Genomic DNA, 25,686 nt, shown 5'->3' with positions numbered 1-25,686 from the left:
TGACTTGGACATGCAAACACAGTTGCAATTAAGGAGTCCTCACTGATGCCGCAGCGGAGTAGTAATTGCTCACCTATAATCACAGGGAAAACCAAGCTCGATCCAAGTAAGAAATTCTTGTGTGATGTTTTAAGTAGGTTACCAATCACATGCAGGGCTTCCTTCACCTTCCTACTCTTTCATACCTCCATATACCGTCCTGAACCTCCCCACCTGCACATCCCGCTGCAGCTACAGCTCTACTGTGACACCAGGGCACGGAGGGAGGTGGATTTCTCACTACAAATAGCTTAGAAAAATACATCCAAGAGCCATCATCTTCCTGCGCTGCCATTCAGAGCCTGAAGAAGAGACGAGCATGCTGAAGAGGTTACGGATTTTGTGTTCAAATCACTGACTTTGAGCTTCTGCCTCCAACTACATCAGTCACTGCACGTTCAAACTCGGCGTCTGCCCGCTTGCTCCACTGGCAGGGGCTGCCTGAGAGCTGGCAGCGTGGTCATCTCTCATGGAATCAGCCATGCAGGCCCTCGCAAACAGGTCCCGATGCTGACATCAGCGCTGCAGCTGCAGAGGCAGGCAGGGCAGGGGCACTGTCTTGGAGCCAGAGAGCAGGGCCAAGGCTGGGCAGACCTTTGGACTCGCCCAGTGCTATAGCTCCTGCCCTAACTCACAGCCTTTTACACTGGATTTTCCCCATACCTCAGCAGGAACACAGCTGCACAGCACTGCAAGTGCTTCATCGCAGGAACCCGTGAGAAGCTCACGGTCACAACTGCACAGCATCTGGCTTCATTAACTTCTCACCACAGCCATAATTACAGCCCCCATACTTGATAAACCAGAGCACAGCAAAAAGTAAAACTGTAACACAGATGTAGAAACACACTTAAATGTTCTCCCAAGTTAAAATACTTGCTGGCCTTCCCCCAGCCAGAGGATGTTTCTTTCCTGCTCCAAATTCATTTCTCCCAGAAGGCTGACTTGACAGCATTGGTCTGAGCTGCAGCCCATCAGCACCAGACGCCTCTATCAGGTTGCGAATCACATGGCAACGTTTCCTGAGCCTTCCTTTTAGGACCTTGGAAGTTCTGTCAGCAACAGGGGGGAAGCAGGATGGGTGCTCCATGCCACTGCTAAGCATGGCAGGAGCCCACGGCACAGGAGCAGCATTCCAGAAGGCAGCAAACTACCCTGTGTGGAGAAGACCTCCCCCTCCCTGCCACCCTGTTTGGATGACAAAGCTTTAATCTTCCTATTGTCTGGCAAAGCATCAGCTGAGCTTCTGCCCCAACAGATCAGCTGCTCCTATTCCAAACCAGGCAGCCCAGCTCCTATCCTGCGTGCTCTCCATGCAAACACGCGGATCACTCACACTAAATCCAGCCCCCCTCAGCCACCGCAAGCCCCTCTACAAAGGACGCGACCCTCCTCGGCACAAAGTCCACCTACCTGATATGCCCTGATGAGAGACTGCACTGCAAGATGGTCCTCCACCAGTTTATCCACGTTAGGCTGTGCCTGAACCAGGGACTGCGCTTGGGACAGGGTGGAGAGGCTGGGAGTCAGTGGAGGGGGGCTTTGGTAAGCAGTGCCTGGAGCAGCTCCAGCATTGGCGTTGCGAAAAAAGATGTCCCATGACTAGAAAAAGGAAAGAAGAGAGGTGAGCAGGGTCATCACTTGCAGCCCAAACACCTCCTCGGCTGAGGTTACAGAGGTCTCAGCTCTACTGCCAAAGCAGGGGACAGAGCTGCCTCCTCCCCTGTACCTCAGCTCCACGCAGCCACTGCTGAAGGCACCCACCTGCCTTGAACAAAAAAGCACTAAAGCTCTCCCACTATTCCAGCTACATCACTGTCCCACTTCCCATCCATACAGATTGCTTCTCTTGGCATGAGGCCAACACCAGAGCCACCCCTCTCTTGGCAGTGGCACCCAGGACAGGACACAGTGATACCCCGTCCCTTGGCTCTGCTCTCAGAACCGCTGCTCTGAGCAACGAGCCCCAGCCTGGACTTCCAGCCCATTTCCCTCTCCCCAGGGGAAGCCACTGCCCTCTAAATACCCCAAATATTTTCTGAAAAATATTTTGGCCTTGTAATCAAATACACCTCTTCATCTTTCCATGGTCTGAATGGTCTGAGACCTAAATCCCCACATCAGCTGTGTTGTTCAGCCCTCAACCAGCAATGGTTTCCTTTTTCTACCTCTTCTTCAATTTCTCCCCATCCTTTTGGTGACACCAATGCCAGCACTATGGAGGTACTCCCATACCAGCTCTCCCATGCCCAGAATGAGGCAGCTGCCAACAGGCTCTGCTCCTGTTCCCTCTGCAGATGGGCATTTTTAGGTGTTAAGAAAACAAACCAAAACACTTGGAAAGGAAAAAAGCCCTTGACAGACTTGGTGTACTGTCATACTTTTCCAGCACCGTCTGAAAAACCTGGAAGTGTCCCAGGCCAAACCCAAGTTAACCTGTCTCCTTGCAGAAGCACCAACAGATCTGGGGAAGGAGAGAGCCTGGCCAAACAAAGTCCAAGCCACATCCTCCCGTCACGCTTGTGCCTTGTCTCATGTGCCGCCAGATGATGGCAAAGGATGAGGGCACAGCAGAACAGCAGCTGTGTGCCAGCACAGACCCAGGAAGCTCGCTAGAGCAAACAAATCCCGTGGGATTTGCATGCTGGTTTCAGCCCAAGGCTCTCTCCACCGACTGGGAGCTTGGCATCCTGCACCTTGGAGGGCACCAAATACAGCCTTGGCGATCACAGATGGGCAAAGCCCAGCCAGCCACCCCCAAAGTGTTTAAATGAGGTAGAAAAGCGCCCTCAAAGCAGGGTTTGTTTGGGGCAGAAAACAGTTTTTGTCCCCTGGAAGCAGCGTGGGGAGGACTGAAAACCTGCCCTTTGCTGGAGTCGCCTCAGCTCAGCTGCTCCCCCCGAGAGCTCCTCCAGTTGCAGCACCCATCACATGTCCCAGGAAGGTATTTCCAGCCCCAATTTACCCAAGCACCCCATCGCCCCACCACATGACTGCACAAGGTGAATAAATTTAGAAACAGGTCACGCTAAAGGAACATAAATAAAATCTGGAACATTTTGACACTGTAACTGATAAACAATCACTCCCCAAAGGGGAAAAAAAAAGGCAAGACAGAAAACACCCAACCCTCTTCTGACTGCTAAAGGAAATTTCAGTGGGAAACGAGGAAGATCTGCTTTATGTTCCATCCCTGCTCTTCCCTTCCCCACGCTCACAGAGCTCCTGGGTGCCCCCAAAGCCATCAGCTCCTGCAAACGGAGGGACAAGGACCCGGGGATGGGCTCTGTGCCCTTGGGATGGAGAGGAACCTGGCTGGCTGCTTTGCTCCGTGGTTTAAGGTTGTTTCGTGTACTGCTGGCAAATAAAGACAGGCAAGAGCAAAGGAGCACCTGTCAACCTGGGAGGGGGCTGGGGACAGGGACGGAGCCAGGGGTGTCGCCTTTATAACCTTCTCCCTTCTGCCATTCATACCTCTTGGAGTTGCAATTTGCTTCTGTTTTGGAAGAGAAAGTTCACTTTAAACTCTGCAAACAAGGTGTGTCACTGGCTGGGTCAGCTTGGGCACTTTCACTGAGTGCTTTATTGCCTCACAGAATGATGTCCGGATGGCACAGGGCAGGCTGGGGCCCTGGTAAGTGCCAGGAAAACATCACCTTTCAACCTGCTGATGTGGTCTCGAATTCAAGAGAATCCAAGGGCCGTCCCAAGAGTTTCTGGGGAGCACAGAGGTGCCTCTGGAGCTCACATCTCCCACGGGAGAGGCCGAACAGCCCCATCAGAGTTATCCTGTTTTATCACAGGAAGGAGAACTTTGCCTTAATCCAGCATTTGACAAAGGTAATGGCAGTAATAAACTCATGGGGTTACTCCCCTCTGACTCCTCTGTGCCCGTGGCAACTCTGTGAGTGCTCCACTCACTTTTATACACTGTATAGACACATACAGGATGTAAGATACATAGACACACATTTGGGGTACAAGAGAGCTCAGATTCAGGGCATCTTTAGACAGTCCCACAGACACAACACAAAGCATTAGTCTGCACTGGCTTCCCCAGCGCTCCTCCATGCACTGGCAAAGCGGGATTGGTGAGCCAGCTGTCTGCCACACACCAGGAGAGTTCAGGCTTCAGAGGGATCCTGAGCTCGGTTCTGTGAGTGGAGCTCAGGGCTGGCTCCTCTATTGGGAACAGCCCCAAACCAGCTCACCAAGCCAAACAAGCACCTTCTACGAGACTCAGCTCCCAAAGAAGGGTGTGGGCTCATACTGTCATGTCCCAGCTTCCCAGCTTGGAGGTCAGGCATGCACAGCAAGAGGACGGGGTGACGTTTCCTACCCACTGCAGGCATTGAGGGTGCTGCAGGCTGGGAGGTGCATAAGGGACACACAGCTTCCACCTCCAGCTCAGGCTGCTTCCTGCTCCTTCCCCTGCCATGGGCTCCAGAAGCACCAACCCTGCTTGGCATGGTCCGCAGGGAGAAGAAGAGGAGTATCAGAACTTAAGGCTGAAGGAGGAGGAGAAGTAGCCTGAACCAAATTTAGGGCAGGTAATCTTTGCTGAGAGCAGGCAGTCAAGCAGCAACCAATGGGCTCATGCTATGCACATTGCCGTGTCCCTTATCAGCCTAGACAAGGACCTTCAGTTTTCTGAGCTGTGATGGGCTCACCCCTTTTCATTTAAAATCCCAAACACTGGCATGTTAAGGAGTCTGTGTTAAGGGCTGCTTCATGTACAGATCCATGAGGAGAGCTGGGTCCCTGTCCTCTGGTTCAACCCAAACTCCAGGGGTGCTGCTTAAGGAAGCTGAACCTACCCCAGGTGTATGCAGGTACCACCCACCTGCAGCCACAGCTCTTTGGCCACCTTCCCCAAAGCACCCATGAGCTTGCTTAGGATATGGGAAGACAGTGTGGTCTGTGCCGAGCACCCAAGATGGTCAAACAGGGGGCAGGAGGATGGTGTCCCCACATGCATGGGATGAGGTCCAGGAGCAAGCAGCACCGACCCTGTGGCAGCCCTCTGGCACCCATCCCCCATGCCCTCATCTCCCCTTTCTCCCACTCTGCTCTGATTTTTATTATTCTATTGTTACTATTATCCAACTCTGCTCATCGGACTTTGAAACTGGAGTTCAGCTAAAGGATTCCATGCAGAAAATTCCCTAAAATAACCTATTTTTTACCTTCCCTATTTTAAGCAAGCACTAAAGCTTGTCCTGCAGTTTAAACCCCTGGTGTCTACAAGGAGGAAATGGATTCAGTGTGCTCAGCTGGGACCACCACATCAGCTGGAAGCCTCAGAGGTTTTTGGTGACAACAGCAAAGACACCCCAGCTCTTCCCACTTCAATGTGTCCCTCCCTAGTGGGACGCAGCACAGCGAGGAGCAGCTGCTCTCTGTGCTACACAGGGACAGAAAAACCTCAGCCAGGTCCGCGTGACAGCGTGACTCCTTCCAAGAGCTCCACCCTATGATCTGACCCTTCATCTGGCAGGATGGAGGCCAACGCTTATCAAGGACAGGAGTGGCACTTTCCTCCCCCGGGAGGGCACACAGGCTGATGAAGACTGCGAGCCAGCATGACCAGAGATGGCTGCAAGCCCAGCCCGAGCACAGCAGCTCAGCATCCCACCAGGAACAGGGGACCCATGGAAAAGCAAAGACAGGACAAACGAGTGCACACAGGACAAAGGAGTGCAGAGAGGAGCTGCGAAGGAATCTTGGTAAACAGGTCAGTGGAACGAGGTGGAGTCCACACAAGAGACAAGGCCAGAATGAGGCCAAGTGCACCAGAAAGCACCGGCAAAGTCCACATCAACACACGCATCAAGCCCACCAAAAGTTCTGGGACCTGGAGCTGGATTTTGTAGGATCACAGAACGGTTTAGGTTAGAAAGGACACTCAAAGGTCATACAGTCCCATCTCCCTACTCCAACCCCTTTCTGTCAAGCAGGACTCCAGCTTGGTTTTGTTGGAAAAGCAGTCTTTGAGACTTGCTTTTTTCATCATGAGTCTCAGGTTTGCTTCCTGGAAATGGCAAGACTTCATTTCATTTCATTTCAATCACTGATCTTCCTGCTGTCACAAACGAGTCCCAGCCACGCAGGAGGAAAAATCCTATGTCAGTTACTCCTCTGCTCTCTGAGCACTGGAAGTACTTCCAGAGCTGTTGATTTCCAGGGGATCAGTCACCCAGAAATCACACACTTGGAATCCTTCACCATAAACACTGGACTTGGGGCCTGCAGAGGTGGTGAAAGCTCCACCCTTACAGAGGCTCAAAACCTGACTGCACAAGGCCCCAGGTGACCTGGTCTAGCCATGAAGATGGATGTCACCAACAAGCCAGAGGCCACCTCCAAGCTGGATGCTTGGACAGAAGCTCCAAAGTCTCCTTCCAACCTGAATTCTCCTCCAACTTCTTCAGCCAAATGTGCACATGCCCTGCCTGCCTACAGACAGGCTGACAAGCCCCATTAACGAGAACACAAGCCCAGAAGCAAACCAGAGGTCTGGCCACAGGACCCAAATTCACTTCCCAGCCAGCTTCCATGGTCAGTGCTGATGTTTACTCTCAGATCCACTCGGAGTGACTTTCAAGACTGTCCAGAGTCTGGAATCAAAGAGCTGGTACCATAGCACGACTCTCTGCCAAACACATGATTGTTGCTGGGACAAGGTGGTGTAACCCTCACTTGTTTTTAAATCAAGCTACAGTATTTAAGCTCATGGCTTTTAATTCAATATCGCACCTCTGAAGGAGGGGCTGTACCATGCGCTTGGGCAGCTCCCGAGTCACTATTTGCAAAGGGCACAACCCAAACTAAGATGTTTTGTGACTTCCGATTCTGTCGTTTGGCTCAGCCGTCTGTTTCCCTCCAAAGAAGCATGAAGTCAACATTTTTTGTGAAAATCCTACGTTGAGAACGTTTTAGCACCTACATTTTGGATGGGTGGGATCAGTGCCATTGAAAACACATCCACACTGCCATGAGTGCTGGGGCATAGGATTCCTTATACCCCTGGTTGCTCATTCACTCGTTCTATCCTGGCTTGCACATGACTCACGAATAAAGAAAATCCCTGCTCCACATCAGGACATGTTCAAAACTGTCCTAAAAATCCCCTGGGTAATGCTGAGACTTAGTCACTAGAGGAACATTTTCCTTGTGAAACACTGGGAATGGGGAAAAATGCTGTCAGGTTTCAGAACTCCTCCTCCCAGCTGAGCCCTCACCTGCTGGGCTCACTCTTGCTGGAAGAGCTTCAGGGATCCAGATCAGGACAGACTTCTGCACATACTGCCCACAGCTGGATTGTTTTCCCACTTTGAAGTTCGGGAGCAGCTGGTGGGAATTCCTCTGGCCACCAGACCTTGTCCCCCTCCTGGTCTGCAGATCAGCAGTCTGGCTTTACACACACAAGCTCAAAGCCAAGCTTACCTACATCTGCCCCAACACAGAACACCACCCGTGCCTGAGACAAAAAGGAAACAAGTCACAATGTGGAGAATACCCTCCTTGGCCCTCTTCCCCATCCTCCACTCCGGAATAAACCCTCTTGATAAGCCACCAGAGATGGAAAAAATACAGTATTGGGAGCTTGCTACAGGTGGATTCCCAGAAGCCATTCCTTGTATCCGCTTGTCATCCAGGATGCTGCCCGTGTCCCAAGCCCACGGCGTTCCCTCTTGAACAGAAAAAGCTCCTCTTGGCTCTTGCTCAAGGACTCACTGCTGTTTCTTTTGGGCAAAGTGAGGCAGAAGGACCGTCCACAAACGTCTGGCCCCTACAGATGAATTCACTCCTCCTCAAGAGCTGGCACTTACCTGCACCCACTGCTCAGACACACAGAGAAGTGAAGGTGACGTCCTGGCAAGGTTGATCCTTACCTTATGTACACTTTTGGGATTTTCCAGCCAAGCATAATACATTTCCTCCACATAGTTAGAACTAGTCCCACTCAGAAACGGTTCAGCAGCCACCGGTGCACTGTAGCACCTGAGCTGTTGGAACGTCCTAGGTGCTGCCCGTCTGTGCTGGGAAATTGTCTTTACAGTCTGGGAGGCCGTCAACGGCCTCAGCTTTGCCGCACAAGTCCTTAAGTTAAGCATTTTTCTCCTGTTGCCTCACACAAGTTCCTGTTGAGAGAGAACAGAAAAGTGGGTTACGAATAACTGCAGGAGAGCACTGAACAGAGACCACCCCCTCCCCTGAGCACGGAGAACTGAGCTTAGGATCAGTTTCTAATTTGGATTCATCCATCCGCCCTGTCTCACAGCCAGGTCCCTCACGGCTTGGAAATGCAGTTTACGCTCAGTACACTTGGCATGGCCAGCTCTGCCTCTCCCATCCCTGGCAGCGTGGCATCATCATCTCCCCTGTCACGACAGTGCGAAGCAAATTTGCTTGCTGGGTACCCAACACTGGCTTCGAAGGAGCCGCTGCACACCCAAGCCACCCACATCTCTTAATTTCAGCTTCTTCCATCGCTCTGCCTCCCAGGTAGGTCTGGGCTTCAATTTCTGTGACCACTCTGCTTGGCCGAGGTTTTCTTCTTCTTGGTTTGTTGTGACGTGCACCAGGATAAGGCTGGGAAGAAACCATTTACAGGGGAAAGTGCTTGCAAAGTCGGGGTATAGTAGTGCAAAGCACTTGAGAAGTGGACTCCAGGACAGACTGCTTCTCCTCAAAAGCCCACACCCAAGAATGTCAATGCAGATGAAAGACCCAGAGAGGGACTCTCCCCTGCTCAGAGAACCCAGAAAAGTAACCCAGAGCCGGCGTGGGACCTTTGAGAGCTCCCAACTTGCAGCTTTCAGTAGGGCATGTACCGGGAGGCCTGGGGTTAGCCAGGGGGTTGGCCACAGGGTCAGCCATGGGGTTTACACACATCCAACCAACCAGCGCAGCCCAAGGAAAGCACTGGAGCAGGATCATCCTGAAGGAAGTGCAGGCACTTGGAGCTGCTCTTCTTGGAGCTGCTCTTCTTGGAGCTGCCCTTTCCACCCAGCTTCTCCCACAAGAGGCAGGACCCAAGGCCAGAGGTGACCCAGCTGGCTGGTTTCCATATCCCAGAAGAGTTTAATGAGCAGCAGCCCAATGTCAAAGCAGTTATCATGCGTTCGCCAGATTAAAAAGAAATTTCACAAGGGACTAGAGAAAACAACACACCTCCATGGCCAGCGTTTTGCTAGCCAGCCTTCCAGGTTTGTCTTGCTGAATCTAGTTCAGACACTGATCTCTTCTCAGTAACAGGACCCGAGGGTTGTGTCAGGGGAGGTTTAGGTTAGATATTAGAAAAAGGTTCTTCACCCAGAGGGTGTTTGGGCACTGGAACAGACTCCCCAGGGAAGTGCTCACAGCACCGCGCCTGGCAAGGCTTCAAGCAGCATTTAGACAACGCTCTCAGGCACAGGGTGTGACTCTTGGGGATGGTCCTGTGCAGGGCCAGGACTTGGACTTGATGATCCTTGTGGGTCCCTTCCAGCTGAGCATATTCTGCGATTCTGTAGTTCTGTCTGCCTGGCATGACAGGGGCTACACTTCCCATCACAAACCTTAAGGTTTTGGTTCAAACAGCCTGAGGAAGACCCAGAGTCACCTGAATTCAGCCAAAGTGTTTGACAGATTTACCCACAGGAAAAAGGGAACCACTTGTCCTTTCCACCCTGCCCACAATCACACCTGGCAAGAAAGGTGCGGGACCACGAGTGCCACAGCACTGGGGATTCACCCTCTTCAGATCTGCACAGCATAACACACACAGGTATTTATCTGAAAGGCTGAGAAAGTCAGGGATGTTCAGTCTAGACAAGAGAAGGCTCCAGGGAGACCTTACAGACTCTCCCAATCCCTAAAGGGGCTCCAAGAGAGCTGACGGGGGACTTTAGACAAGGGCCTGGAACGACAGAACAAGGGGGATTGGCTTCCCACTGCCAGAGGGCAGGGTTAGATGGGATACTGGGAGGAAATTCTTCCCTGCAAGGGTGCTGAGGCACTAGCACAGGTTGCCCAGAGAAGCTGTGGCTGTCCCATCCCTGGAAGTTCAAGACCACGTTGGATGGAGCTTGGAGCAACCTGGGATAGTGGAAGGTGTCCCTGCCCATGATAGGTGCAACTGGATCATCTTTCAGGTCCCTTCCTACTCAAAGCATTCCACAATTCTGTGATATTTCAGACAGTCAACTGAATCAGGTGCCAGAGCATAGGCATGCATATGGCAGGGAAAAAGCTTTAGGACAGAAGCAGCATCAACATCTCCAGTTTCCTGTCCAGTTTCGGTGTTGTCACTCAGCAGCATCCAGCGACCTCTCAGGAAAACAGTGAGGTTAATGCCGGAGGTTGACCCAAAGCAAGCAGAACTAGCTTTGAGGATCCTCTTTGAGGATCTCTTGCAGGAACGGTTGGCTAGGAGCCTGGACAGAGACAGGACAAGCTTGGAGCTGGGATAATTGCAAGTTGGATCAAAATAGAGAACCAGAAGCAAAGACGTAGTAAACCGAGTCTGAGATAAGGGATATCAGGGTCAAATAGGAATGCAAAGGTCACACTGGGAGTGATGACTGAGGAAAGTGCAGAGGGGCAGCCAGCCACAGCCCAAACCTCACCAAAAGGTCAAACCTCAGGAATACCCACAACAGATGACGGCCCAGAGCTCACCAATAAGCAGATTAAAGTGCTAAATGTGACCCACCCGCAATCGGGATGGGGACGTCAGCCTAGACGGCGGGTACTTGGGAACGACTTGGAATTTAGGAACGCGTCCTAGGTTAAAAACAGCATAAATTCCACTTTCCAGGAAGCAGCGGGGCCACAGCCACCGGCTGCAGCCACAGCCGATCCAGCACCGGGCACCTCCGGGCCCGCGGCGGGCGAGGGCCTCACGGCGGGCGGGCTCCGGGGCAGACCCTCTGTGGCCGCTACACCGCCGACCCCGGCCCACCAGAGCCCACCAGACATCGCCAGGGAGCGCCGCGGGCTCGGACGGCATCCTCCGACCGGGCAAACGGAACGGAGCGGCGCCGCCGAGAGCGCGCGGGGGGGACCCGTGAGGCGGCCCCGCGTGCCGGCGGGCGCGGGAAGGGCAGCGGGACCCCCGCCCCGCCCCCGAGAGCGCGCCGGGCCCGCCCCCGCCCCGCGCCCCCAATCACCGCCCGCCGCCGCCGCCCGCACTCGGCGCTCCGCGCTGCCTGGAGGAGCGGAGCCAACGGCTGGGCTCTGCCATTGGCCGCAGGGCCGTCCGTCTCGCCACAGCCCCGCCCCCCCGGCTCCCCTCCTCCCAGGCGCCCGGGCGGCGCCAAGGACACCGGGGCGCGACCGCGGGCCCCCGGCCCGGCGCGGCCCCCGGCGCGGCCCCCGGCGCGACCCCCGCCCCGCCCCGGCCCCGGCCCCCGCTCCCGGCCCTCCGGCCCGGCTGGGTCCGGCCCCACCGTCCGGCCCTGCCGTGGAACCCACCGGCACGTCCGCGCAGCCCGCTCGTGGCCCCGGCTCTGACAGCGGCCCCGATCTCTGGCCCCGCCCCGCCCCGCCCTTGCGTCACCACGCCGCGGCGCCCCGCCCCTTTTGCCCCGCCCTTCCAGCCCGGCCCAGGGCGGCTGCGCCGTCGGGCGGCGAGCGGCGGGCCGGGCCGGGCCGGGCCGGGCCGGGGAAGGGCCCTGGCGGGGCCTGGGATCCCCTGTGGGCTCTGGGGACCCCCGGAATGGCCAGACAGTTCTCACCGTGGCCTGGAGACCCTTGGTATGGCCTGGCAACACGCACCGTGGTCCATGGCCCGCAACCCTCGTCATGGCTTGGTGACCCTCACCGTGGCTTCAGGACCCCAACCGTGGCCTGGGGACCTCTGCCACGGCCTGGGGACTTACTTCCACTGTGTCGTGGAGGACCCCTTGCCCTGGGGGACCTCAGGCCTTTCGGGACATCCCAGCAAGTGTGACAGCCAGCGGATGCTCAGCAGGGCACAGGAAATGCTCCGGGAGCTCTGGGTTTCTGGCAATTTCCTGACACTGAGTCATGGTGGTGCCAGTCTCGGCCCCAGGAGTTGTGCAGGGCTGGACGGCACTTTCAGGAAGTGAAACAGGTGCCAGGAAAGCACCCCAACAGCCCAAGTCCACGCAAGCCCGGCCACGCACATCCCCGGCCCTCCCAGCATGGTGCAATCTCCGGCACACTGGATGGACACGAGGATGAGGGGTGTCCCTGAAGGCCATGTCCCTGAAGGCCATGTCCCCAGGGTGCCATGAGTGGGCACAAGAAACCGAGGGGACAGGAGGGTCCTGCACCCACTGGTGCTGGGGCAGTGGGGACAAGAGGGGTGCCAGAGGGCACACAGCTGGCCATGGCACCAGGGGTCTGGGCAGTGCAGAAGGAAGCTGTGGGGAAGCTTCGGCTCTGCCCCGCACCCCAGCTCCGGATCATTCCCTGCTCTGCCCCACACTCTGGTCCTGGAGCATCCCCTGCTCTGCTCCATGCTCTGCCTCCCCACTGCACTGCTTGGGGGCAACCACCCCCTCCAGCCCTCCAGTCTCAACAGAGTAATTGGGCAAAACTGGGCATTGCGAAACCTGGAAATCCCACTCTGACAACGCTTCCTTCTAGAGACTCTTGAAAACCAGCCCCACTGACGCCGGGCTCAGAGAGCAGCCAAGCAGCCCTGCAGGCGGGACAGGCAGGAGCAGGCAGCCAAGCGCCTCAGCAGTTTGCAGGTGCTGTGAAGTCTCTGCCCAGGACTCTGCAGCCAGTGACGGCAATGGCATTCGTCCCTGATTTGGACACACTGGAGAGCAGCAGGTAAGAAGAGATGTGCCAGAGAGGACTTTGGGGATGTGATTGCTGCATTCCTGACCTTGGCTTCACCATCTCTCTTTGCCTTTCAGCCTGAATGAGGAGACGTTGTATGGCCCCGACTGCTTCTGCCCACAGAAGGTAACGCTGGGGTGGTGGGAGCAGTGGGGTCCGTGTGGTATGGAAGCCAGGCTCTCACTCTGCATCCCCTTTCCTCCCCAAAAGCCCCAACTGGACTTGGAGGTGACATCGCCTGGGGTGGGCATCCAGGTGACAGTGACAAAAGGACACCTTTCCAGGACCTTTCGCCAGGCTGCCATCCTGGTGGCTGCTGTGACCAAGCTCCTAAAGCAGCCGTCGCACAAGGACTTTGCCGATAGTGACCTTGGCAGCTTCTTGGATGATATCTTCGGTAGGAGGGTGATGTCAGGGGTGTCACTCCAGCCAGAGGATACTCTTGGGGGATACTCTTGGACCTGGGAGCATCAGCGTCCCCCTGACTGTCTCACTCCCTACAGAGCCCGTCTCCTTCCAGTGCATCAAGGGCAGTTATACTGGGGCACCCGTTTTCCGCTACACTCGCTCCCAGTCCTTTGACATCCTGGACATTGACCATAAATGCTTCGTACTGGAGTCACCCACCCAGCTGGTGGCACTGCACCTGCAGGGACCTTCTGCTGGACGGAAAGGTGAGAGCATATGGTCCCATCCCACCGTCCCTCTCCCCAAACCCAGGACCATCCAGGAGCTGACCCACAATCCCAGGACCGCCTGTTTACCTGTCCCTTCTCTCTGCAGTGAAGCTTAACATCGCTCTGTACCGTCCCCGGTCATCACAGGGCAGCCCAGGGTCTGGAAGGGTGCCGGTGGCACTGGGTATCAAGGGCTACCAGCTCTACATGTCATGTGTGATGAGTGGCACCAAGCCCGTGCTGCAGCTGGAGGTGAGCAGGGGGTCCCACCAGTGTGTCCTCTGTGGGGCTGGGGGCTCTATTCCACCTTAACTCCCATTTCACCTCCGTGGTTATAGGAAGCAGACGTCAGGAGGGATATTGAGAGTGTGGAGCTGACCCGCTTCATCTTCTATCGCCTGGACAGCCCAGCTGAGGGGACCACCCGCTTCGAGTCGGCTGCCTTCCCCGGCTGGTTCGTTTGCACATCCCTGCAGCCCCGCCAGCCTGTCAGCATCACGAACACCCCAGACCAGGTGAACATTGCTACCTATGAGCTGAGCGGGCGCTGAGGACCCTGCATCAACCCAACCGGCAGTCACTGGTTTTCAGGCTGTATGTACTAAGTACAACCCCCTGGGACACAACCTCCCTCCCCATCTATTTCATGTGAAATAGCAGCTCTGGGCCCCATGGGCTCGAGCCACCCCAATCTGTATGTATGTATTTATTTATTTATTGTATCTGCCCATTGCTTTTGTACTTACTTATTTTGCCCTCTTATTTATGATTGCTTTTAACTTGTATGTGGATGGAGGTGGAAATAAAAGGTTTTCTAGGACAGCATTGCTCAGCTCATTGTTCATGTGGGATAGGGTTATGGATGGGAAAATCCTTCTGTTTTGGCTGCTTTTTGGGTGAAAACCCAGGGAGTGGGTGGCCACCCCACAGCTCAGGAACCATCCTGACTTGGTCAGACCCACGCAGGACCCTCCACCACCCTGTCTCCATGCCCACACCACAGCTGGGAGGTGACTGGGGTGGGCATCCCATGGTGGATCCCCAGCAGCCCTGGCAGCCACCTGGAGCTGTCACCTCTGAGCCAGCTGCTGCCAGCACATGGCATGGTGGACCACAGCACGGCAGGACAATGAGTGGCGTGGCGTGGCATTACAGGGTGTGGCATGATATCACATAGTATGATGTGGTGTACCATGTCATGCAATTTCACACCACACCATGCCTTATGTAGCACAGCATGGTGTGGTGTGGCACTGAGTGGTATTGCATGGCGTGGTATGGCGTTATGTGGCATTGCACAGCATGGCACGGCATGAAATTGCGAGGCCAGACGTGGCACGGCATCGCACACCGTGCCGTGGAACGTTGCGGCCTGGCACAGTATGTCACGTCACGTCACGTCACGTCACGTCACGTCACGTCACGTCACGTCACGTCACGTCACGTCACGTCACGTCACGTCACGTCACGTCACGGCTCGGCTCGGCTCGGCTCGGCTCGGCTCGGCAGGGACCCGGCCCTCCCCGGCCCCCCCCTGCGGTTGAGGCCGCCGCTGGGGGCGCGTTGTCCCCGCCCCCGACCCCTCCGACCAATGACAGAGCCGCAGCCGCCGCTTGGCTCTCTCCATTGGTCGGTTTGAAGAAGGCGGTGGCCAATGAATGCGGGCGGCGGTTGCTGGAGCTGTGGGCGGTTGTTCTGCGGCGGCGCCGTGATGGAGCGGGCGGGAGCGCCGGAGCTGGCTCTGAGGGGTACCGGTACTGAGGGGTGCGGGCGGTCTGGGGGCCCTGTGGGCGCGGGGGAGAATGCAGCTCTGAGGCCCTGCGATGCGGGGGTGCTGCGACCTGCGGACCCTCTGGGGCGGGTACCCTGCGGGGAGGCCGCGAGTTCTGTGGGAGTGCTGGACTGGAGGCGCGCAAAGACGGGGCTGTGGGGAGGGTGTCAGGGGTGGCCTGGGGGCTGCTGGGAGGGAGGCTGAGTGGGGGCCGCGGGATCGGTGTGGTTAGGGGTGTGGGAGTCCGCAGGAGGTGCCCACAAAACGGGCCCAGGGACGCGGTTTGGGAGAAGGCAGTGTGGAAGGATTGGGGGCGTGTTGGGGGGGGGTCGTGCTGCTCTTGGGGCTCAGTGGAAGCCTTGGAGAGCAGAGGGGGCTTGACATGTCCCTAAAGCCCAGGGCGAAATGTGGGTGATCGGGTGAGACTGGGAGAGTGTTAGGGACGGGGGCCCTCGGGATGGGGTGATGCTGGACTGTGACTGTGAGGTGCTGTCGCGGGTTGGGTTTGTAATCGGGCGGAAACACCAATTTAGTGTAGTGGTTTGGTCCAAAATACTCATTACTGTTTATCTTCTGTGAGATAAGAATTAGGAGAAACGCAAAGCAGGCACCAAACTTAAAAGAATATAAAGAAATTTATTAACAGACCTAAAAGAAGGGAAAAAAAGTTATACCACCTTCAGAACTCTCCTCCTCCCCCCACCTTTCTCCCTTCTCCCACTGACAATGTGAAAAGACAACCCTTGAGATGTTCAGTCTGTTACCACTTCCATAAAAACCTTGTTCAGTCCATTAGAAAGAGAAGTCTCTTCTTGCTCATGCTATGAAAACATTATCACAACGAGAGAGCCGCCCACTTCCAAATATTGTTCAGTCCATTTAGGAAGAGGAGTCTCTCTGCCTGCATGTGAGTCCCTTCCCCCAACTTGCAGCTTTTCCCGCAACTGCTTTCGAGGGTCCACTCTTGAAGGTTTTTTGGGGTACAATTTTAAGGTTGAGCCGTTCAGAAACAAAAAACAGAGGCCCTTCTCCTTCCCTGGGAGCAAAGGGTCTTCCTCATCTTCATCTCTAGGACTATCTCTGGGAGCATCTCTAGGGACTGAGGTTTTCTCCTTTCCCGTTTGGAGCCAAAGTCCTCATCTGGTCCATCTCTCCCTGTCCAAACTTCTCATGAAATTACAGCTGTGTCAGCATCAGCCTATCTCAGCGCAGGTGCTTTTGCTCACGAGCTGAACACTCCACCCCCCAGATCTTCATGGAATTACAACGGGATACTCTGATATATCATAGCTTCACAACAGACTTTCAGCTTTAAGCATCTCCTCTCTCTCTTCCCTCAGGGTTTCAGCTCTTCACAGCAGTAAAAGGGTTAATCTCACCTCGGCCTTGCAGCTTTGCAGCTGGAATGTTGAATCTTTCTTATCGCAGTGGAGAGGGGGGAGAGCTGAGCTGCTCCAGCTGCCCACGGCAAGGCAGTGGGGGGGGTTCCATGGCTGGAACAGGTCCATGGCTCCAGGATGGCCGTAGCCCGGCATGGCCTGGCCCAAGCAGGGCCTGGCCGGGCCCGCTGGCCCCCACACGGGCCCCGCAGCCACCTGTCCCAGCGCCAGAAACAAGAGAGAGCTTGGGGGGGAGTTTGTCTATTCTTAAATGTGGATCACAGAGGTGGTCACAACTTTAAGTGGCTCAGAGAATTGTCCATATTCAAACTGGCCAGCTGATAGGTTCTGCCAGGTCCCAGAGGAAGCTGTAAACAAACACCCCTTAGCAAGGACATCCCTTTCGGGACTATGCTTGCTAACCTATGACAGGTGCCCTGGTGCCGCAGCCAAACTGGGAGTGTCGGAAGTATCCTTTCTCCTCCTTTTGAGACGCTCCTTGCTTTTCCCTCTTACTTGTGTTAGAAGAGGCCTTGGCTGCTAGTGGGCGCAGGCCTGCGGGATATACAGCTGAAACGGAATCGTGGGCAGCATCTCCCCTTTCCTTCTGCAAACTGAGCCCTGCACAGCTGGGGTGTTGAGTGGCATCACTCTGTGAGGGTCGGGAAGCTCAAGTGCCAGTGAGCCTCTGGGCAGTATCATGTGCATGGGAATTTCTGGGAACAGCATTGCCAGGTTCCCCAGGCAGGGAGCTTGAGAGATGTGCAATGTAGTGTTTGAGACTAAGAGAAATCCATTGTCACAGATATTTGTTCTTTGAGAACTGAGACCGTGCTGTGTGCACTGCATTTCCTGTCATCTCTCTGCAGAGCAACGGAGGAGCCGGCCGCAGAACTGCCAAGCAGCCAAGGAAAGGCTGAAATGCGCAAGCACAAAGTAAGTTAGGAGGATGTTGGGCTTGGATGAGATGATATGTAAAGGTCTGAGGTATAGCTGGCTCTCCCCACTGGCCAGTGTCTGCCTTCTCTGGCCTGCGTACAAAGAACCAGCTCCTGCCAGGGCCTCGCTGTCTGGGCTCTGCCCCCACAGCACCCTGGCACTGGTCTATGGTTACTGGCAGCAGGAGCAGAGGGATGGTTTGAGTGCTGGCATTTCCCAGTGGCTGATGGTGTCTCTTCTGCATATTTTATGAGTCTCTGTGAAACTTTCTCATCTCAGCTCCTGGCTCTGGCAGAACAAGCCTTGCTGCTAAAAACTCAGATCCAGAACCAGGTCTCAAGGAAAGGGTGACTGGAGTCTCACCACTGGTTTTTAATGGCAGCTTCCAGTGGCCTTTGGAATATGTTCGTATCAGGAAGGGGCGTTTTCAGTGCATCTGGCAGGAAAATAGGAAGAGAAGAAGCAGGATCAAAGAGCAAACCAGTTCCTGTCACCAGGCTCTGGGAAACGCCACTAATGTAATAGAAATGAGAGAAGATTCACGACCTTTCTTTTTGGCATAGGGCAGCACTTGGGCAGAACAGAAGATGATCCCCCCTCACTCTCTAGGCTCTTTCTTATGGAAAAGTACTTGTGCAGGCATTCATCTTCCCAGAGGGCTGAGCTGCTACCCTGGAGCAGAGGGATGGGAGAACTCCCCAGCTGGCTGCTGTCAGAGGGCTCCAGTTCTGTGAGGAGGAGAGGACAGGACTGTGGGAGCTGACAGTGGCCTGCTGTCCCACCTTCCTGCTTAGCTGCCAGTGCCTGGACAGCTGCAAGGCTTGTGGATCAGCTACACTGCAGTGAACCCCACTCAGGACTCTCTGAGGCACCACTATGACCTGCAGCGTGGCAGCGGCGTGACCCCATCTGTCTGTGACACACAGGGCAATCTGGGAGCCTCCAAACCCCCTACCTGGCAGACAGTTGCCTGCAGGAATCATTTTGGTTAGCTTTGTTGTCCATGGAAGTTTGGGGACAACCTTGGATGTTAATGGTTTGTGTTGCTTTTCTGTTGCCACACAAAAGAAAAAGAATTCATAGTATGGGCTAGTATTCCTTGACAGGTTTTTGATTTCTGAAAACTACTCCTAAGCTCCTGTGTCTGAGACAACCAGCAGTGGGTTAGATATTTAACTCTTTCTGCTTTTCTTATGGCTGATAAATAACCTGATAATTTGTTTGACTTTCACAGACACTTTTTAAAGAACTGGACTAATCACCTGAATCCACCCTTCGAGCCAGTTTCTAAACTCAAGCATGTAAGTAGGAAGCTTTTGGGTCTCTCATGCTTTAAGTGAGTCTGGGCAGAACAGGGTCCCCTGTCACGAATGAGTGTTTCATGGTTGCTTAAAGAATCACTGGCAAAGGTATCAGCAAAAGCAGGTGTAATATAAAAGTGAAAGCACGACAAAGTTCATTGTCAAGGTTCACTCTACTAACTGGATGGTTAAAGCACATGGAGAAAAAGCAAGCTAAAATCTAAAATCAATCAATCTAAAACCAAAACCCACTCAAAAATTACCTACGTGGAGGCTGGGGGAGTGAGGCAGGGGAAGGGAAGGGTAAGGCTAAAAAGGAATAAGGAAGGTCCATTGAGTCACAAGATTCAGAGCGGACAGTCTTGCTAATCTGAGCACTGGACTTGACCAACAGTTTAGGCCTGAAGGTTTTAACAGCACTTAACAGTATTTATTGAATAGGTTAAATTAAACAATTTAACAAAGGATTCGTATAGAATTTACTGTAGCACAACCAAGGAAAGCCACATTCATGGAACATTTGCTGTAGCATACTTACACACGTATAGACCTAAAGAGTTTGTACAAGGTAGATACCTGTGAAAAAACTTCCCCTCAAATTCAGTGAAGGACTCATGTTGATGCCTTTGTATCCTCTCAACAGGCAAAGGGTTGAGCCTCGGGGAGAGGGGGCATCAGCCCAGGCTCTGTTGACATCATTTGCTGTTCCTCCAAGTACAGCAAACGTGAGAGTTTGCTGGCTCTGAGATGTCCCGCTCAGAGGGAGATGCTGGTCACAGCCCACAGCAGTCCAGGAGAGCTCAAAGGGTCTCACTCAGGATTGCTACTTACAGGGTCACAAGAGAATGTACTCTAGTCATAATAATTTTTCATCCTGGCTGCAATTCAGATCTGTAACTTGCTTTGAAAACCACATCCCCAAGTCAGGGTTGTGAGCTCCTGACTCCAAATGGGGGCATACAACAGACAGCTAAGTAGCTGGCAGTGAGTCAACTAATTATTTTTCAAAGGAGTTTAGCTTAGTTAGGAGTTTCAGTTTGGAAGACTGGTCCTTTGCCCATGTCCTGGTGGGTGTTGTGTTACTGGTCTGTTGACAGCTGCTTTGTCATGACTGTCCCCTGGGCCAGCTGTCAGGGTCTGACCAAGCTGTGGTCTCCTTGGAGCTGAGGGCTGCTTTGTCTTTCCAGATTGAGAGGAACCAGGAGGATGTTCTTGGGAACGTGATGGAGGGTGCTCAAGGGCATGGCAAGCTTGGAGCGAAATCCACACAGCACTCTGGCCACACTGCTCAGCAGAAGCCTTCAAATACATCCCAGAGAGCAGCAGGGGTGTGTCCAGTGCAGCCGGGGAACAATGGGAAGCTTCCTGCTTCTGCACAGACCAGAGACAGACTCCCACCTTCAAGCTCAGGTCACCTAAATCCAGAAAGGAACCCGAAGTCTGCACAGGATACTGTCACTGCAGCAGCACCTCAGGTGGGAAGTGACCGCCCCCCTCCTGGAGCACCTCACTCCCTGAATGAGGGGCTGCAGGACAGGCTAGTCTGCCACAAGGAAAACCTCGGCCCACGAGCCTCCACACCCCCGGTGCTGATCAGAGCTTTACAATCTGATGGAAACGGTCTCGGGAAGAAGAGAGTCTTGGCCCACAGGCAAAGCTCAGCCGTAACGTCAAGGCCTGTTCTGGGTCCAAAAGACAGAATTAGTAACCGCCAGCCTAAGGAAGAGCCAGTTCTGGATAAATTCAGGAAAACCCTGCCAGAGTCAAAGAGTGTGTCTCAAAATACAAGTACCAGAACTCAGCCATTGCAGCCCTCTCGGTTCCTTTCTGCTTCTGATAATTTGCTACATAAAAACCAGGGAAAAACTACTACAGTGAGGCAACCTGTAGGAAAGCCACCTGGCACAGCTCCAGGGGGAAGTCTCAAGCACCACAGCCAACCTCCCCCAGTGAGAAGATTTCCCACCAAGCCTCCCACCTTGGGCAAGCCCGAGGGGACCACAAACCTGAAATCCAGCCTGAACCCAGGTGTCACTTTGCCAAGGCCCATGGTTAAAGAGGGGATGGACAGGAAGGACATGAAGGTGGTGCCTCCTGGACACACAGCAGCATCCCAAGGGACAGGCCACCCAAACCAGTCTCACAGCATACACAACTCCAAAACTCCTGTACTTGAGGATGATTTGAGAAGTAGGAGAGATGAGCTTCAACCAGAGCTACCGAAGGCAGGTGGTATGCAGGCTAGGCGCATTCCAAGGATCCCATCAGCTGCAGATCGTAAGTAAGTGGCAGCTCTGGCCACCTGGGTCCTTGCCTCCAGGAAACAGCAGAGTTTAAAAGGTTTAAGTGGGTGAGCCTGCTGAAAATGGAGTCCAAAGTCTTTTATCAGCAAAAGTGTTTTGGGAGGTTGATGCCCTGAAAAAGAAAGGGTTGGGGATAATGTTGGGTGTCACCCTGGGTTCCTCTCCCACCGATTCAGTAAGTGGAAGGAGAGTGTGTGGCCACTCTCCTGTTTTAGCCTCAAGGCTTACACTTGAGAGTGTTTTCCTTTCCCAGTCTAGAGCTCAGATGTGTTTCTGACATAGATATACTGATTGTTTTTGAGCAGCTGAAGTTGGCTAAAGGGAGATTCCAAGGAAAAAACAGCCAGCTCTTGCCAAGCTACTGTCTGCTGGGGTGGTAACTGATCTCTGGGTCCTTGGACAGGAAACAGCTGGAGGAGTGGTTGGCATCCAAAGGCAAGAAGTACAAGCGGCCACCGATGGCGCTGCTTCAGAAGCAGGCAGTGAAGCCATCCTGCAGAAGCATCAAAGCAAAAGAGAAGCAAGAGAATCCAGAGCAGCGCTGCCAAGCGGAGATCAACAACGTATTAACTCAGTGCCTGAAGTTTGCTGAGGAGGTGAGAATGGGAAAGGAGCTGCTTGAACAAGCTTCTCCTCTCCTGGAGCACGCCAGGGGATGAGGGCCATGTCCCTCCTGTAGCTAAGAGGGGTTGGGAGCAAGTGTTCAGTTGCCAGAGGGGAAACACAGGAAAATAAAAGTCCTCCTGAAGTTATGGGTAGGCCAAAGGCATGCGGTGAGCTGTGCTGGCCGGGAGAATGGAGAGGTACCCTGTCCAAACGGACTGCTGTGGTTTAACCCCAGCCAGCAGCCAAGCCCCATGCAGCTGCTCACGCAGTCCTCCACCAGCAGGACTGGGGAGAGAATCATAAGGATAAAAGCCAAAGAATTAATGGGTTGAGATAAAGACAGTTTAATTGGGAAAGCAAAAGCTGTGCACACAAGCAAAGCAAAACATCGACTCCCTGCTTCCCATGGTCAGGCAGGTGTTCTGCCACTTCCAGGAGAGCAGGGCCCCATCACATGCAGTGGTGACTTGGGAAGACAAACAGCATCAACTGTTTGTCAACTCCAAATGTCCCCCCCACTTTATACACTGAGTACAGGGTCCAGAATATATCTTTGGTCTCTTGGAGTCACCTCTCCTGGCTGTGTTTCCTTTCAACTTCCCACAGATCCCCAGCATCCTTGACAGTGTGGCAGTACAAAAAGTAGAAAATGCCTTGGTGCTGTGTAAATCTTGCTCAGCAATTATGAAAATACCTCTTGTCATCACTGTGTTTAGCACAAATTCTACTTCTACATAATTGGACTTACATTGGCAAGCTTCTACAGTTATGTTATGATTAAAAGAATTCAGAGTTCACCCTCCCTTCTCTCCCTTGCACGGCAAAGTCTGTGTCCCCAGCCTGACACTGCTCACCGCTCTTCTCTGTCCAGACCTGCAGCTCGCGGGCCAGCTCAGGCACCACCAGAAAGGTGCGCCAGCCCTGCCGCTTCTTGGATTTGAGAATGTCCCCAAAGATGTGGTCGCCCATGTAGAGGATGTCTTTGCCCTTCACACCCAGGAGGTCACACACCACATCTGAGGAGCCTGGAACAGCCGGGGGTCAAGGTGGGGGGCGAGTGGGCCCCCGTGCCACCCACAGAGCCCAGACAGAGCCCAGCTGGGCGCTTACCACCGGAGTAGACAGCGCAGTGCTGGAGGGGGCCAGTATATGTCCCAATGCGCAGCTTCCCCGTGTCCTGCAAGACAAGAGGACTCCAGGATGGGGACACTGGTATCTGTGCCTGCTTGGTGCCCAATCAGCCATGAAATCTACCCTGCTGTACTCACAGGAGCCCCCTCAGTGCCTAAACAGTGCCCACCACCCCAACTAGCCCCGTAGCAGGGGAGAGGTCCCCACCGTGTCAACTTGGCGCAGGACGGTGCCCTCAGCAAAGAAGAGGGGCTTGCGGGTGTCCACCACAATCAGGTCGAAATAGGACCTCCAGGGGCGTTGTGGGACGTCAGCCTGTGGGTGCCGGGGAGGGGGTCAACAGGAGAATGCTGATGGCACTCTGCGTCCTCCACCCAGCCCACACTGAGGACAGACTCACCTTGTCCCCCTGGCTGAAGTCAAACAGGTAGGACATGATGGCCTGCAAGGACATCTGGCATCATCACTGCTGCCCCCAGGGCAGGCAGACCCTGCCTGTGCTTCAACACATCCCCTCTGCCTCCCCCATCCAGGGCAAGCTGGACCTGGTGGTGGGGGACACAGACACCCCCAACTCACGTCAGTGTAGGTGTAGTCACTGTTGGTGGCCAGGAAGACCTTCCCCACCTCCTTCATGCGGCTCAGCAGCAGTGGCACACGGGGCTGGTGTGGGGCAAGTCAGTGGGAGCGAGCCCGGGGGGGCCACGAGGAACTGACTGAGGGGAGCAGAGGAGGGAGGAGGCTATGGGGGTCTGCACAACTCACATCCTTCACCACATATTTCTCCAGGTTCTCTAGCGTCTTCTCCTTGAGGCAGCCCTGCAGAAGGGACGGGGTGGGGCTGACCAAAATCTCGCAGGGTGTGCGTGTGGGAAAACCCCAGCACTCTCAGCTCCCACCACCAGCAGCCCCCTGCCCATTGCACCCACAGAGAGGTGGACATGGTCCATGGCCTCGCGCACATCCTGGAACATGCTGCGGAAGGACATGAAGAGGTTCCCATGCTTGTAGCCGGTGTCACAGCTGCAACAGTCAGGAATAGAAGAGGTGAAGGGGCTGCCCTGCCAAGGGAAACTCCCTCCAGGATTTACCCCCTGTCCGATCCAAGCCCCCACCCATCACCTCCCTCTTACTTGACATATCTGGAGCAGTTGGTGAAGAAGTCCACCAGACAGGCATAGAGGTGGGCCTCTGTGGGGGAGGGGGCTATGAGAGGGGGTGCGGGACAGGACAGCGCCCCAAGGTGGTGGGAGGGCCAGGACGATAGGGGTTCTCACTCACCTGTGAGGTTGAAGAGGGTGTTGAGGATGTGGAAGCGCTTCATGTCATCCCGCTGGATGAACTTGTTGGGATAATAGTGCAGGATTTCGGCTCTGGGGAGGGAGCATGGAGCTGCACTCCACCCTGAGGGACCCCCAACCCCCCCTGCCCCAGGGGTGGGGGATTCCCAGACTCACCCTTTGAGGAAGCGGAAGCCATGAGCACAGACCAGCAGGTTCCCGTGGGAATCCACCTTCAGCAGGTTCCCGTACAGGGCATCGAACACCAGCCCCCTGCACCACACAGCTGTCAGTGCGTGGGGGGCTCACTTCCCTCCCCCTCCCGGCTCTGGGACCCCCTCCACAAACTCACCGGGTGGGGAAGGTGGGGTCATATTTGTAGGCAAGGATCTCAGGAGGGTACCCAATGGCAACGAGGTGCTCCAGCAACAGGTTGAAGGCCAACTCCTCGTAGTCAGGGGACTTGTACACTGTATGGGGGGAAGGGGCGATGTGGGCAGGGGCTCCCACTACCACCCCACCCTGCCTTGGGGCTCCTCCAAAACGCACCGGCCAAGGTGTAGTCCATGTCAAAGCCAAAGCACTTGATCTTCTCCAGTGCCAAGCTCCGGTTGACAAAGATCCTGGGGGTGATCACGGCGGGAGTTACGGGGTGAGGAGAGGTTTAGGGCTGGGGTGGCACAGAGGAAGAGACAGGGTCGTGCTTCCCTATCCCAGTCCCTGGTCAGTGCTCTGGGAGGGTCGTGTGCTCATCCCAGCCCAGGGCCCCCACAGCAAGTTACTGGAGCAGAAAAATGGGCTGTAGAGCTGGAAATGGAGCTGGGGGGGGGGGGGGGATGGGGGGGGAGGCAGAGGGTGTGCAGCGCAGGGGGGGGGATAGTGAGCCCCTGTTTGGACCTGCCCCCACCCCGGCATGTCTACATGACGCCCAGGGCCTCTGCCCCCTCCCGGTCCGCCAAGGGTCCTCTCCCGTACCTGAACCGCCGGGCCCTTCCTTCGGGTTCTGCTCCCCTCCCCATGTGCTCTCCCCACCTGTCCTTCCCCGAGCCCTCGCCCCGCATCCCCAGTCCTGCTGCCCCCATTGCCCGCCAGTCCCCAGCCCACCGGTGCTGGCAGTCCCTCCGCAGGGCCCGCGGGTCGCCCTGCCCCGGACCCCGGGCCGCCGCCGGGCCCCGCTGCCCCTCGCTGCCCATCGCCACCGCCTCCGGCCACCGCCTCCGGCCGCCGCCGCTTTAACGGGGGCCTGCGGAACCGCCCCGCCCTGGCCATCGGCCGGGCCCGGCCCCCCTCGGGCAGCACAGCCGGGACGGACCCGGGGCACCCCGAAGGCAGTGACCCCCAAATGGGGCAGTCATCCCCCCGTGCTCCGCCCATGGGGTACTGACACCTCCCCAAGCGTGGCCCCCGCACACGGGGAGTGCTCCCCGTGGCCCCCTGAGCGGGGCTCCCCGCCCGTGCC

The 25,686-nt window shown here is 55.2% G+C and overlaps 4 protein-coding genes across 13 annotated transcripts in view; 2 read left to right on the top strand and 2 right to left on the bottom strand.

The window, feature by feature from the left end:
- Positions 1-11,582, bottom strand: part of OGDH (oxoglutarate dehydrogenase) — a 30,998-nt gene extending 19,416 nt beyond the window's left edge. For 3 of the 4 annotated variants that reach the window (XM_039564428.1, XM_039564430.1, XM_039564426.1), the window contains exons 1-3: positions 11,500-11,569; positions 7,935-8,183; positions 1,453-1,641 (exon numbers count right to left, since the gene is read on the bottom strand). In XM_039564428.1, coding sequence (XP_039420362.1) covers positions 1,453-1,641; positions 7,935-8,156 — 411 coding nt within the window. In that variant the 5' untranslated portion in view covers positions 8,157-8,183; positions 11,500-11,569. Of the gene's footprint in view, positions 1-1,452; positions 1,642-7,934; positions 8,184-11,499 lie in introns of all 4 variants that reach the window. The other variant, XM_039564429.1, reaches the window with a different exon arrangement.
- On the bottom strand, positions 8,782-25,526 carry NT5DC4 (5'-nucleotidase domain containing 4). 5 transcript variants are annotated; one of them, XR_005603563.1, is made up of 15 exons: positions 25,332-25,448; positions 24,777-24,850; positions 24,580-24,697; positions 24,405-24,500; positions 24,229-24,320; positions 24,081-24,138; positions 23,877-23,970; positions 23,713-23,766; positions 23,527-23,610; positions 23,348-23,389; positions 23,155-23,262; positions 22,927-22,993; positions 22,671-22,841; positions 20,003-21,322; positions 8,782-8,793 (listed from the first exon to the last, which is right to left on the bottom strand). XR_005603563.1 is itself a non-coding variant. In XM_039564431.1 (14 exons), exons 1-14 carry the CDS (start codon positions 25,418-25,420, stop codon positions 21,114-21,116), a joined length of 1,356 nt encoding a protein of 451 aa, XP_039420365.1. In that variant the 5' UTR covers positions 25,421-25,448; the 3' UTR covers positions 19,316-21,113. The 5 variants fall into 5 exon arrangements, 2 of the variants coding, with proteins under 2 accessions (XP_039420365.1, XP_039420366.1); XR_005603562.1 differs by lacking the exon at positions 8,782-8,793 and having other exon boundaries at positions 19,316-20,322; positions 20,914-21,322; XM_039564431.1 differs by lacking the exon at positions 8,782-8,793 and having other exon boundaries at positions 19,316-21,322.
- On the top strand, positions 11,686-14,379 carry LOC104683159 (interleukin-1 receptor antagonist protein-like). Of its 3 annotated transcripts, none has more exons than XM_039564433.1 (6): positions 11,686-11,781; positions 12,640-12,831; positions 12,918-13,237; positions 13,344-13,514; positions 13,624-13,769; positions 13,856-14,379. In XM_039564433.1, exons 2-6 carry the CDS (start codon positions 12,791-12,793, stop codon positions 14,066-14,068), a joined length of 891 nt encoding a protein of 296 aa, XP_039420367.1. In that variant the 5' UTR covers positions 11,686-11,781; positions 12,640-12,790; the 3' UTR covers positions 14,069-14,379. The 3 variants fall into 3 exon arrangements, with proteins under 3 accessions (XP_039420367.1, XP_010388159.1, XP_010388157.1); XM_010389857.4 differs by having other exon boundaries at positions 11,686-12,831; positions 12,918-12,966; positions 13,051-13,237; positions 13,856-14,376; XM_010389855.4 differs by having other exon boundaries at positions 11,686-12,831.
- On the top strand, positions 14,820-18,923 carry LOC104683186. The gene is made up of 3 exons (XM_039564167.1): positions 14,820-15,271; positions 17,537-17,603; positions 18,841-18,923. Exons 1-3 carry the CDS (start codon positions 14,820-14,822, stop codon positions 18,862-18,864), a joined length of 543 nt encoding a protein of 180 aa, XP_039420101.1. The 3' UTR covers positions 18,865-18,923.
- Positions 25,527-25,686: the final 160 nt, after the last annotated feature.

The sequence above is a fragment of the Corvus cornix genome, chromosome 22 (genome assembly GCF_000738735.6).
Source record: "Corvus cornix cornix isolate S_Up_H32 chromosome 22, ASM73873v5, whole genome shotgun sequence".
Taxonomy (NCBI): Eukaryota; Metazoa; Chordata; class Aves; order Passeriformes; family Corvidae; genus Corvus; species Corvus cornix.
The sequence above is the reverse complement of the archived record's forward strand: the minus strand, read 5'-3'. Positions and strand labels throughout refer to the sequence as shown.

Coding starts and splice junctions, on each gene's coding strand:
- LOC104683159 (XM_039564433.1), top strand. CDS start 12,791: ATGGCATTCGTCCCTGATTTGGACACACTGGAGAGCAGCAG. Junction 12,832..12,917: donor GACACACTGGAGAGCAGCAG/GTAAGAAGAGAT, acceptor TTTGCCTTTCAG/CCTGAATGAGGAGACGTTGT. Junction 13,770..13,855: donor AGCCCGTGCTGCAGCTGGAG/GTGAGCAGGGGG, acceptor CCGTGGTTATAG/GAAGCAGACGTCAGGAGGGA.
- NT5DC4 (XM_039564431.1), bottom strand. CDS start 25,420: ATGGGCAGCGAGGGGCAGCGGGGCCCGGCGGCGGCCCGGGGTCCGGGG. Junction 24,698..24,776: donor CATGGACTACACCTTGGCCG/GTGCGTTTTGGA, acceptor CCCCCCATACAG/TGTACAAGTCCCCTGACTAC. Junction 22,994..23,154: donor TCCTGCGCCAAGTTGACACG/GTGGGGACCTCT, acceptor CTTGTCTTGCAG/GACACGGGGAAGCTGCGCAT.
- LOC104683186 (XM_039564167.1), top strand. CDS start 14,820: ATGGCACGGCATGAAATTGCGAGGCCAGACGTGGCACGGCATCGCACA. Junction 15,272..17,536: donor GCTGGCTCTGAGGGGTACCG/GTACTGAGGGGT, acceptor ATCTCTCTGCAG/AGCAACGGAGGAGCCGGCCG. Junction 17,604..18,840: donor CTGAAATGCGCAAGCACAAA/GTAAGTTAGGAG, acceptor TGACTTTCACAG/ACACTTTTTAAAGAACTGGA.